Below are 14323 nucleotides of genomic sequence, written 5' to 3'. Positions count from 1 at the left end.
TTTCTATTTTGGTACAATTTTAGTATTTGTTGCCTCAATCTCCTTCACTCTACCCCTAACTATCGAACCACTTTGCAACTCCTTTTTTATTTTTTTAAATTTGTTATTAGTCAGACTCGAACTCACAACATCTTTCACTCCTCCATCATAACCATCAGACCATGTCATGATTTATATATCTAACATTTCAAAGTTTCATATTTATTACATTCTATATGGAAAATTGTACTTACTTTCAAAAGATACCCCGGTTTTGTATGTTTGATTTAGATTTATTACATTATATATGTAAAGTTGTATATACTTGCAAAAAATTAGCCCAATTCATACACATTTGTAGTTACAATTGCCACTTTTAGAAGAAGAAAAAAGAATTCAAATTTCTCTAACTTCCCTCTAAATTCAATTTTCTCACTACTTTTTCTTGAAAGTAGTAGGTGGACTGATCTGAGAATAACTTTAATTTGTAAACGCAAATTAATCTGTAATAAACAAATACACATTTTATCATTCACATAATTCGTTCCACCACCACCCTCTGCATTATGCAGCCTAGTATATATATATTCAAAGTACTATGTTTGTGCTACAGGCACATTTCAGGCATCTGAATAATTGCCTAGTATTATAGTGAATACATTAATTCCATCCATATACTCCTTAGGTTCAAATTCAATAGCTCAGGATATGTAATATATTTGGCTTTATCATGTACACCAACACTGGTCTTTTTTCCAATATTAGACTGTGCTTCATATTATTAGTATTATGCATCTTATAGTTATTTATATATTTTCACTTCCACAGGTCATTCTGGTCACTGGAGGTGGGTGTTGAAGCATATTCCTGTGAAGTTTGAGCCCTTTTCGATCCGTTTGCGAGCATAGTAATTTGTTCAGCAACATGGAGAATAGCTGCATTGGAAGCATTTTGATCGTTACTTAGCTGGGAAGCAACAAATTTGTCAAGTACTCGCCAATCAGTCACTTGTTCCGCTGCAGCTTCATCATTGTTACCATAAATCGAGTGCAGATTTTGGTGATGATGGCAATGTTGTGTCTGTGCCTGATCTTCTTGTATCAGAGATGAGAATTGCAATGTCGTAGTTCCATTGCTATTACTACTATCAAAGTTACCATAAGGAACTTTAGGGCTTTCTAGCTGTGGAAGTTGTAGGAAATTAGCATCATGGGGCATGTTGTATTGCAATTCCAGCTCTCCCTTGCAGTGATGACTATGTTGTTGGTATGGTGATGCATAAGTAGGGTGGTGATAGATTGGCCTTGGAAATTCAAGATCTTGCATTAAGGAAACTTGATCATCATACCATGACTCATACTCTCCCACTTTTCTCATTGTTGGCATTCTCTTCTTGAACACTCTACATACAACCCAGCCTTCTTCCTGGAACAATTGTAAGAAAAATTAACCTTAACCTGAGCACATGTGTAGATGTTTCATCTCAAAATTATTTGGCAATTAGAGGAGTTATCACGTATTAAAATCATGTCTATGAGGATGAGACAAACAATATGAAACTTACTTCTCAACATATCCCCATTACAAAAACATGTCCAACCAGTCAAAGAGTTAACATAAAAGGGTATTGTTTGCCCTATGATAATCAAAAAGTTGAGTTCTATCTATAATATCAATTAGGTTTTATCTCAAAATCAATTAGTAATTAGTCTAATAAATATTTAATTTATACTTAAGAGAACAAGACGCTCAATAGGAGACTTACATCCAATGGTATAAAACCATTTAAGTGTGAAAAAATTAGGATTGGTTGCAACTACAATTAATTATTGCATTGTACCATACCTTGGTTACAAACACATTTAAATAGTCAATTTTAAATAAATTATGACTAATGCATGAATGGTTTTTCCATGTGTTTGGCACCAATGGTACAGATCATTTAATATATAATTTATGCGACTTTAGATGATATAGTTAATTATAAGAAGCTAACAAAATTTAGGGGGAGAGTATCATATTGGTTCAGGAACATATTGAGTGCCTTGCAACTGAAGGAATGCTTGAATCTTTGTCCAAATAATATCTACTTCAACTATTAACCAAAATGCATAGGTAATAGCATAGACCAAACATTAAGTTAGAATTGAGTTTTAACAACATTTATATGTGCAAATTTTGTTAATTGTTGGATGGAGCTCTGGGCTATAAATTTTATTATGCTCCGTGTAGCAAATATTGTTAATGCCAATGATAATAAAAATATGAAACAATTCTATGCCCTTCCATATTGCAAGTGTTGATTTAATGAGTCGCACAATTCAACGATATTTTTTGTAGTATGTAATATTGATTTTATTGAATAGTAAAAAACAAGTGATGGTATATTGTACAACACTTCGTATAATAAGTGTTATCGATTTTATGAGTAGAGGAAAAAGAGAAAGAAAAGGTATGAGGTATAATTACCGGAGTAGTTCCATTTTCATTAGTTTCTAGCCGATACTCATGCATGATCCAATCAGATTTTTGTCCATTTGGAGCTCTTCCTTTATAAAAGACTAGAGTCTTTCTCATCCCAATGAGGCAATGTTTAGTGTATATTGCCTTATCTCTTCCTGTGGCTTTCCAAAATCCAGCTTTTGTAGCTCTATTTGTACGAGTTCCAGTTGGATACTTCTTATCCTTATGACTAAAGAAATACCAGTCACTTTGTTCATTGGTTCCTATTTTGCATAATTCTGTTCATAGAAATAACAATTGTTAGTTTATAATAATAATATGCATGAAAAATTCTTATATATGAGGCTTGGGGTTTTAAATTAGTGTTAGTGATCCCAATTGAAATTTCAACGTTACATGGCATAAGATTAATGATATATCTACCTACCAAATTAGCCTAAAATGAGATATCAACCACATATGGTTACAAATGACACATAAAAAGCTTAGTACCTTGAAGATCCCATGGTTCAATTTTATAGAGATCCACATCTTTGATGACATCTACATCAATCCTTTTAGATGTTACCTTTTTCCTAAGATAGTAATCAACAAGTTCTTCATCGGTTGGGTGAAACCGAAAGCCGGGAGGAACATGTGAAAATGTATTCATATCTGTTCCGAAACAATTTGTACCTTTATATTTGAAACAACAAAAATTAATAAGATCAACTTTCATATAAATATAAAGTTAAGTATGTATGCATGCAAGGTTTAAAATTGTACAAAAATCTTCAAAACAACATTGCAAACAAAGGAGAACATGAAATAATGATAGTGCTGACTGAAGCACTATGAAAGTATAACTAGTCCAAGTAAAACAAAAAAAAAGATAAAAGAGAGTCAAAGAAGATAAAAGAAGAAAAGAAATTATACACTACGTAATGCATATATATTAAGCAGTAAGATTGATGAGTATAAAATTATTTTGTACCTCTTGATTGACCTAAGGCAAGTTAGGCACAGACATATGCATGCTTCCAGGTTTGAGAGAAATATAAAACACATCATCTTTTAACAAATTAATTTTGCGATATAAATATTGCATTTACAAATATAATTCACTAGAAGGATGTACGAAAGAAACAATCACAATGAATTCAAAGTCGATTTGAATTATCCTGAGATTTGTATCATCGAACTACATGTTAATTGGTCCAATGAATTGCAAAGAAAAATATAATTAATTAATATAAGTCTTATTATACTAATAAGTATTCATGAAGCAAATAATTACAACGTTTATTTAATTAATAAAATTATAGAAGACAAATGCACACCTCTGATTCTCTCCAATTACTTATACATGTATTGAGTTGGAAATAGAAGGAATCAAAAAAGAAGAAATGATAGTACGTACAGCAATAAAAATAATTTAACAAAATTACTTATACATTGTTTTTCCTACATATATATCCATTTATTAATCATGCATCATTTGAAATTGTACTTCAAAATAAAATGATAAAAACTCAATAAAAATAATAGGGTGATTTAACTATTTAAGTAATTGTTTAACATATAGGCATACGTGATATTCAATACATTTACCTTGTAAAATCTTTCTCAATTTTTCTTACTAAAGAAAGATTAAACTATATAGGTTTTAGCACGCCATATAGAAGGTGCACTTTTTACAATGCAATTATGGGGTGGTATGAAGCAGTGAATGATGTTCTATGATATATAGCACCGAACATTTAGCTTTTCTAGCCTACAAAAAATTGATAGAGCACTCAAAATATAACAAAGTATAGAAGGCAAACATGACTTAGAAGCTACTTGTTCAAACTATTTTAAAAGTATCATCAAATAATGCAAAAAACAATGGACTGTTCAGGTGTTAGTTGTTATACTAAAAAAGGAATAAAGAAGACAAGGAAAAGAAAAAGTAAAAGCATGATTTGGAGGTTGGTGCTGATGAAGTAAACTCTAACCGAAACATAGATCAAGGTCATATCAAAGATTTAATGTAAGTGACATTAGCATTTGACAACCACTTCTCCTTGTCTTTTAGTTGTCTTTAATTAATCTTTTGGACTATGTTTTGACTTGAATCATAAAGAAATTGATCCAACATTAATATTTAATACATGGATAATAATTTAGAAACATTCACTTGATAATATACACTATAAACAAGATACAAAGCAAGAAGCCAAACCTGAAAATAATATATATTAGATCGATATGGAGGAATGCATAAAACACAAGATACACTAACTGATGAGAAAAGAACAACCTTAATATATTGCACTATGTAAGGACTCCAAGTAGAACACCTGTGCAGATCTGATACGTTTACAACACTAGAACATCGACAATAAAGTTGTGTAAACCTTTATCATCAACCTTTTTGTAGTAACTTTCTCAAATCCAATGAATCAGACAAAAAAAACAGCACTGAAAGAAAAGCATGCCAGGGAGACACAAATCGACAAAAAAGACAAGAAAAGAAAAGTGGAAGGTTAAGTGTGATTATCCTCGGGAATTGAACTGAATGATCCTCTCCTTGCTCAAACTGATTCTAGTATATTGTAATCCAAAGAGAGAGATCAGATCCCAAGGGGTACTATAAAGGGGAAGAGATCAAAGTGAAGAAAATGGAAAAAGGAAAAAGGAAAGAAGAGTTTCAGGAATGGAAAATCGGAGATGAGGTAGGGTTAAATAGGAAGCAAAAGATTATGAAATGATAGAAATATGAAAACCCTAATACACTTTCACTCTCTTTAGAGTTTCTCTCTCCTTATCTGGTGAGAGATGGAGCTAGAGCTAGATTGCTGGAAAAGCTAGCTAGGCCATAAAACTTATCATAAAAGTGTGGCGCTAAAAACGGCTTGAGAAAGAGAGAAAGAGGAAGAATGATTGCTTTTAATTCCACCCACTAGCAAATGATAGAGACAAGAAAGAATGGTGTAGTGTTAACGTTTGATGTGGTGAGTAGCAGGAAGAGAGAATGCAACAAAGATCAACCGTGAGGGTGAATGGGAATGATGTTTTAGAGATTTAAAATGTGAATTTATTGAACTTTTACATTGGCTAAATTTGCATAATTTGGAAAAGATATTGACCTAAGCTTTTTGATCCAAATATAATGTTTTTGTTTATTAGGTTCTTATTTGTTGTATGACCAATTATTTGTAAATCTCCTCGGCTTAGGTTTCCCAATTTCTTAATAACTAGTATCAGAGTTGTTGATTTAGTTATAGCTAAGCTTTTGTATGGTCCCTTGTCTCAAATTTCTCCTGACAATATATTGTGACTAGACAATGTATTCCATTAAAGATCATGTATAATATGGATGCAAGTTTGAAAAAAGCATTTGTGACTAGCTTGTTGGGAAAGCGGGTTATACCATTAAATATCGTATTCATGCTTGAATGGGAGATTGTAAGTTGAATAAAAATGTTATAAATAATTTAAAAATGATAGAAGCACCTTATAAATTGTTATACATTCCTTCTATTCTTCGAATAAGATCTCTCTAATAGTAGAGAGAAATTTTTTTTGGAATTATAAAAGTAGAAATATAACCTCATTATAACTAAAAAGGATACACATAGGTATCATTTTATTTTATTTTTTCTTTGTTTGTATCCCATTAATTCTTTATCTTTGTTGTTGAGTAGTATTCCTATGCGTTTGTAAGTTGAGTCCATATATACCGCGTGGTGCACACGATCAGACTTTGAAAATTTATAGTATTTAGTAGTTATCATCATAATAATACCGGGATCACTGGTTCTTCACTTATTCTAGATGAATCACCATGCTTTGTCGTCAAAGATTGAATTGATTATAAGAATAAACAAAGAAAACTGTGTAATAAAGTGATCATAAATAGTAAAAGTAAAGGATCATCATCAATTGAACACTAAGATGAGGTAAGCTTCTGGAACACTCATCCGTAATAAAGTCAGTTTATCTTAAGAAGCATTGAAACCTTTAACTAGAGTTTTGTTTTGTTGTTCTTTTCTCCTTGGTGTTTCAACTTTCATGTAATTAATGAAATTATGTATGAAAATAATAATACTTTTTTCTGATAAAGATAATGAAATGTATACACATCTATAGAATGAGACATTGTTTTAAATCATGGACTACTTTACCCCATAACATTTGGGTTATAGTGATTTCACAATATGATTGCATCAAATTACAATGTAACCTCATCGAACTATGTCTAGTTACATTAGACTATATCAAACTTAAATATTTATATTATAATAGTTATAATTGACATTACAATAACCACAATCTTAATAATATAATTATAATAATGATTACAATTATTCTTGGTATCGAGTTAGAGGAGAAGAAAAGTCCCTGGGCAGGTGAGCTCTTGAGGTAATGTAAGACCCTTAAGGCAGCTTTGTGATGAGAATCCAGAGGGTTGGCCATGAAGAGACTCAATTGTTGGATTGCATAGCTGATATCTGGTCTGGAAATGGTTAGATAGAGTAGTCTACCAACCAATCTTCTGTAGGATGCAGCATCTTGTAGAGGAGTGCCTTTGTGAAGTTGTCATTTGATAGCAGGATCAAAAGGAGTAGCAGTAGGCTTTGTAGCTAAGGAACTTGTATCTTCTAATAATGAGAGAGCATATTTTCTTTGGTTCATGTGTATGCCAGTTTTTGATCTAGCTATTTCTAATCCAAGGAAATATCTAAGATTGCCCAAATTTTTGATTTTGAAGGATTTGTCCAAAACAGATTTTACATAGTTAATTTCAGTCATGTTATTGCCAGTTAAAACCATATCATCTACATAAACAAGAATTGCAGTAAAAGAAGTTGAAGTTTTCTTGGTAAATAATGCTTGGTCAGCAGTAGAGTGAATGTAGCCTAATGAAACTAATTTGGAGGATAGGATAGTATGCCACTCACGACTAGCTTGTTTGAGGCCATATAAAGACTTGTGAAGCTTGCAAACAAGGCTTGAATCATGGCTTATAAGGCCAAGAGGTGGTGACATATAAACCTCCTCATGTAATTCACCATGAAGAAAGGCATTATTTACATCAAGTTGTTCTAAGAACCAAGAATTGCAGGCTGTTAAAGCTAGGACGAGACGAACAGTAGTGATTTTTACTACAGGGGAAAATGTTTCAAAGAAATCAACCCCTTCTAGTTGGTTGTAGCCTTTGGCAACAAGCCTTGCTTTGTATCTTTCTAGTTGGCCATCAGCTTTGTATTTGATTTTGTATACCCATTTGCAACCAATAGGGGTTTTGTCTATGGGTAGAGGCATCAATGTCCAAGTATTATTGGCTTTGAGAGCCTTTAACTCATCTTGCATTGCAATCTGCCAATGAGTGTGTTTAGAGGCTTGTTTATAGGTAGAAGGTTCTTTGGTAGAGGTGTTGGAGAGACAGAAATGTTTATATGTGGTGGAACAATTATCATAGGTAATCATAGATGACAGAGGATATAAGGTGTTAGATGGGGAAGTTTTGTAGTTGGTTGTAGTGTTTGCTAGGTGACAATGGTAGTCTCTTAGGTGGGATGGTGGACCTCTGATCCTAGATGAATGTCTTTGGTTGGGTTGAATGATAGGGTCATGTGGTGGTGTTGGATTGGGTGTATTGGTTGTAGGGATGGGTTTAGGATCAGGGTCATCTAAAATAGCAGGAGGATTATGGGTAAGTTTGCAGGGTATATCATGTGGTTGAATGGTTTTACTGGAATTGCTGAAGGGGAAGACAGTTTCATAGAAGTGAACATTCCTTGATATGAAAATAGAATTCGAGTTAAGATCATATAGGATGTAGCCTTTGGTACCATTTTTGTATCCAAGGAAAACAGATTTTCTAGATCTTGGACAGAATTTTGTTCTATGGGACATGATGGTAGTAGCATAGGTCAAGCAACCAAAGACCTTTAATTGGTCATAGGAAGGAGGTGTATTGTACAGGATTTAATAGGGAGATTGGTTTTGTAGGAGAGGTGTGGGGAGCCTATTAATGATATGAGTGGCATGTTGGATTGAAAAATTCCATAGCTTTTGAGGTAAAGAGGATTGGAAAAATAAGGCTCTGGCCACATGGAGAAGGTGTTGGTGTTTTCTTTCCACCACTCCATTCTGTTGTGGTGTCTCAATGCAGCTTGTTTGATGGATAATGCCTTTGGAGGCAAAGAATTCCTTCATGTGGAATTCAATTCCATTATCAGTTCTGATGGATTTCAGTTTGGTTTCAAACTGAGTTTCAATAAAGGCAAGAAAGTTAACTAAATGCTGTCTTGTTTCACTCTTTTGTTTCATCATGATAATCCAAGTAAACCTACTGAAATCATCAACCAATGTGAGAAAATATCTATGACCAAAAATAGTAGGAATAGAGTAGGGTCCCCAAATATCAGCATGCAACAATTCAAATATTTTTGTAGTATTGGTTTGGCTATGTGAAAAACTGAGCTTCTTTTGTTTTGAAAAATGGCATATATCACAAATAGGCAATTGTTCAATATGATTAGAAATAGTCGGAAATTGTTTGGCAATGTGTTGCATTACATTTTTAGAAGTATGACCAAATCTGAAATGCCATAAAAGGCTAGTATGCTGAGAATTTGTAGAACCAGAGGTAGAGTTGATTTTGCTAGATGGAAGAGTGATTAGGAATAAGCCTTGTTGAAGCTTAGCTGTACCAATCATCTTCCTTGAAGCATTCTGCACGATTGCACAAGTTTGGTGAGAAAAAATTAGATGGCATTTCAGTGTTTGGATTAACTTATTTACTGAAACAAGATTCACATGGAATTGTGGCACATAAAGGACATCAAACAGAATGAGGTTTGCAGATAGCATAATTGTGCCAGATAAGGAAGCATAAACCTTATGACCATTTGGTAAGGTGATATTAATTGGAGGGATTCTCTTATAAGTAGAAAAATAGTCAAGATTAAAACTAATGTGGTCAGTGGCACCTGTGTCAAGAAGCCATTGAGTTTGAGGCATACCTGCATCAGTGGAGGAATTGATTGTATGGACAGCAGAATTTGCATTGTGAGTGCCATCCTGATTAGGCTGATTCAAAAGCTTCAAGATTCCTTGGAATTGCTCATCAGTGAAGGAGTTTGCAGGGATTTTAGATTGGGACAATGTGTAATCAGATGGATCTATTTAGTCATTGTCCAAAGGGAAACCTGAGGTATGGTTGGCCATCCTAGTGGATTTACTGTTTTGATAACCAGGTGGATACCCATGCTTCAAGAAGCAAGTGTCTATGGTATGGTTAGTGCGTTCACAATGTGTGCAAAACTTAGCCTGTTGTCTCCCTTGATTATTGAATCTTCCACCTCTTCCTCTATAAAAGCTCTTGCCCCTTGAATTTTGGTAGTTACCCTTATGAGGTTGGGAATTTATGGTTAAGACTTTAGTTTCAGTATCCAAGACAGGGGATGCAGGGTTGGTAATCTGCCTTTCTTGTTGTGTTAATAGGGAGAAGGCTTTTGAGATATGAGGAAGGGGTTCCATTAGCATTATTTGGGACCTCACATGAGAGTATTGGTCATTAAGACCCTTCAGGAATCGTATAACATAGTCTTGATCTTTGTAAGTTTTGGTATTGGCAAGGACCCCACAATTGCAGGGGTTTGGACACTTTCCCAAGGGTCTGAAATTATCAATTTCATCCCATATGGTTTTCAATTGTGTGAAGTATTCAGAGATGTCGAGATTACCTTGGCTGAAGTGGTAAAATTCTTCTTGGAGTTCTGCAATGCGAAAAATGTCTCCCTGGGAGAATCTGTCCTGCAAATCCTTCCAAGCCTCAGCTGCTGAGTCTATCCATAAGATGGACTTGACTATGGATTCTTCTGCCGAGTGTTGGATCCATGAGAGGACCAAATTGTTACATCTTTTCCAAGGTGCATAAAGTATGTCATCTGGTGCAGGTTGAGGTAAATTTCCATCAAGAAACATGACTTTGTTCTTGGATTCCATGCCCATTCTCATAGCTCTTGCCCAAGAATGGTAGTTCTTGCCATTTAATAAAGGGGTCACCATTACTAAGGCTGGATTTTCATAGGAGTTGAGGAAGAAAGGGTTATAAGGGTTGGTGGTGAAATCTGCATAATCTGGATTGGCCATCACGATGGATTGCAAGAGGAGAAGGAAGATTAAGGAATGAGTTATGGAGAATGCAAAAAAAAAAAGGAAGGTTTGGAGAATGAAGGATCAGAGCCTAAGCTCTGATACCATCTTGGTATCGAGAAACCATGGCTATGGCTATGGAAGAAGAATTTCACAGTACAAGATTAAACAGAATTATGCATTGGTATTTTATTGATTGAGTATTAAGCCATTTATACAAGAAGCTAAAAGAGGAAAGAAGAGAAAACTGTAAAAACAGAATTAACTACCCTGAACCCAAAAGAAGAAAAACAGAAAAAGGAGAAAAGACAAAAGGACCTTATAAGAATTAATACATTCCTAAACTACCCTTACATTCACAGAAACAGAATGCATAAATAAAAAGGGGAACAATAAGCAATTGATAACATGAAGAAGATGAATCTAACAATTATAATTTAATACACTACCCCATATATATATATATATATATATATTTGTCTTCACAACACAAACAACAATTAATTTTGTTAATTATTTATCTTTTCAAATTATGTTGTTAGAGTAGGTCATCAAGTTAGCTTGTTTCTGCTCCTGCTATGTGAGAATGAGGGATCACACTTGATTTTTAGGTGGTCTTGAAAAAGTTAAAATGAAAAAAAAAATAAGTAACCCTGCTTAGCTCTATGATTTTAAGGTGATAGAAAATAATAATTCCTTTTCAGTTGCAGCAACGGCACGTGAGCTGTGGTTGGTTGGTCTGCATTACTAAGTATGTGTATTAAACTATAAAATACATAATTATTATTTTTTGCATTTATATTATTAAAATAAATAAAATCTATCGTAAAGCTTCCACGACGTGTGCCATCAACCGACCTCAGGCAATACGACAGAGACACCTCTCCAAATACAGTTCCTGGTAACAATAAAATATTACAATTTATTTCCGATCCAATGGATGGTTCTGCTCAGCCAATCATTAGAGCTACCAAGCCGCACTACATTTGTACAACACGGCATTAAATAGTTTATGTATTAAGGTTATAAACGTTTTTTAATTACTGTAATATTTATGTATTTTCTAAAGAATTTTATACAGTGAATGTATATTCACCATTTATTTGCATTAATTTTATTATACATAAATTATGTAAAGATTTTTATATAGTTAGTGAATATTTACCATACGTTTGTATTAATTTTATTTAAAAAGTCAATGATGATTAAAAATAAATGATGAATGATATAATGATAATATAAAAAACTCTAATATATTCATTTCTTTCTATATTTTAAATCATTTACCAACTATCAATTAAAATAATCATTTGTCGTTATAAAACACATAATGGACAATTAAATGTGGAAAATGTATAAACCGTATAAAAAAATTATACTAAAATTATATACATATTAACAATTAATATTTGTATATGTATTGATATTAACAAGTAACATGGAAGAACTTTCTAATTTTTTTATAAGTTAATACATAGTGTATCACTGTTATATAAGAGTCAATATATAATATAATTTTTTTGTAGAATTAACAAAAGATAATATTCTAACAACCTAAAATATTTTTATATCTTTACTATATAAATTATTTTTCCATGTTTTTTCCTTTATTTGTACTAGCGTGCTGACAGTCATTGCCATGTCTATCAACCCGCTTTCCTATTGTTTGTAACATGTAGTTTGTACGTTGTAAATGACAAATATAGTATTTTGAGTTAAATATTTATAATTTGCGGTTGAATTTATTCGATTGATGTAATGTCCTACTTTTTAAATACACTTTCAAAATAAGAAGATAATGAGGGTAAAATAAGAAGATAATGTTATATGGTTTTCTTTTGTAAAAATAAGAAGATAATCATGACAAAATAGAGAACACAAATTACAACATGGTGGGATGATTATTTTGTGTTTTCCCTTTATTAAGTAATATAGATAATGTGAAATCTAATTTTGTTTAGCCCAGAAAATAAAAAATAAATTTTCCAAAGGAATATTTTTTTATAAACAAAAATAAACAAAAGCTAAAAATGAGAATAAATAATAATAAATTAAAATAAACCATATAAAGGCATTTAATATTTATTCTTTGAAAATGGAACATTTTTAAGATAAATATATTTTGAATAGGAAATATGAAGGTTACTAGTTCACACTAAGGTAACAATCTTATAACGTTTTTGAAAATAAGATAACAATATTAAAAATCAAAGAGTAATAAGATGATTATGTATTTTACTGCTTGAATGAATAATTTGAATATTGAATTACAAAGAAATTAATCAAACTATTATATAGAAAATACAAGAAATTTAACTCTAACTAACTAATAACTAATGTATTTTATACATATTATAATAATGTAAAATGAATTTAAAATGGTTGCTTGTTATGCAAAAGGTAAATGGATTTTAACTAATTACTAGTCTAATGTTATATTAACCTAAAATACTAAAATATATTTTAACACCCCTTAAGTTGAATAGTGGATGTTGAAAACTTTCAGCTTGGACAAAAGATGAATGATCGCAGAATGCTCCAAAGGCTTTTGTTAGAAGTTCTGTAAAATATCCTTGACTAATAAAGGGAATGAAAGACCAAATTTAAGTTGAGATATCCAATGAAGAAATTTCAAGAAATAAAAGAATTCTTTAAAATATAGCACATGAAACTAGTGAAGTTGTGCTAAGAGAATTAGTAGAAGAAAAAGAAGAATTCTTAGGAGAAAATGAATTGAAATTGAAAATAATGATGTTGTTCATCATTAACCAACACAAAAGAAAAAGATCGAATGAGATTAATAGATCTTGTTGCTCATGAATAATACTATTTTGATTTCTTATCCAAAGAATGAGAAAAAACTAGAATATGATAAAATACGAATAATATTTGTTCAAGAATAACTTTGCTCAAAATATTGGTTTCTTGGCCAAAGAATATGATGAAATTGAGCAATTTTTTTGCTCGAGAATAATAAAAGAAGAATATGATGAAATATGAGAATTTTGCTCAAAAATTAAAAAACAATTGATGAAATATGAGCAATTTTTGTTCAAGAATAACAAGAGAATAAATTTTTTGGTACATTTTTTGGGTACATAACAAGAGAAGAATTTAATGAAATATGAACAATATTTGCTTAAGAATAACAAGAAAAAAATAGCAAGAACATGAATAATGATTTATTGGTTTTGGCTTAAAATTTGGTTGTTGAATTGAGAAGTACCTAAGCATCACTTTGAACAATTACACTTTCTTCTTTCAAACACTTCTTTATTTGAATTTCTTGAACAACTCTCTTCCTCTATACTATGTAAGATATAATTACATTGCTCTAAAATTAAAAAAACAATAAAATGGTTGTGTATTTCATTTGAAAGAAGTGAATATCAAATTACAAATAAAAATTAACCAATCTATTACATAGAAAATACAACAGACTTAACTCTACATATCTCCCTAACTAACTAATATGTTTTAATAATGAAAATTGAATATACAACAATTATTTTATAAACAAAATTTAAATAAATTTAAATGAAATACTAGCATAATATAACATTAATCCAAAATACGAAAATATATTTCTAACACCCGTGATACTATAATTTCAACGATTACATATCATCTATCAGTGACCTTCTCAGATCCACTTATAGATATACCTCCTCACTGTCAATTGAAAACACATAGTGAAAGTTACATAAAGGATAGCAGAACGCTACCAGTGAGCAGAGTTGTTAAATTTATA

At 31.7% G+C, this 14323-nt stretch overlaps 1 protein-coding gene across 1 annotated transcript; it reads right to left on the bottom strand.

The window, feature by feature from the left end:
• LOC109349994 (NAC domain-containing protein 7-like) lies at positions 598-5422 on the bottom strand. The gene is made up of 4 exons (XM_019591090.1): positions 4724-5422; positions 2935-3117; positions 2449-2720; positions 598-1404 (listed from the first exon to the last, which is right to left on the bottom strand). The coding sequence occupies exons 2-4, from the start codon at positions 3092-3094 to the stop codon at positions 796-798; spliced, it is 1041 nt and encodes a 346-aa protein (XP_019446635.1). The 5' UTR covers positions 3095-3117; positions 4724-5422; the 3' UTR covers positions 598-795.

Source organism: Lupinus angustifolius, chromosome LG06, assembly GCF_001865875.1.
Source record: "Lupinus angustifolius cultivar Tanjil chromosome LG06, LupAngTanjil_v1.0, whole genome shotgun sequence".
NCBI classification, from domain to species: domain Eukaryota; kingdom Viridiplantae; phylum Streptophyta; class Magnoliopsida; order Fabales; family Fabaceae; genus Lupinus; species Lupinus angustifolius.
The sequence above is the reverse complement of the archived record's forward strand: the minus strand, read 5'-3'. Positions and strand labels throughout refer to the sequence as shown.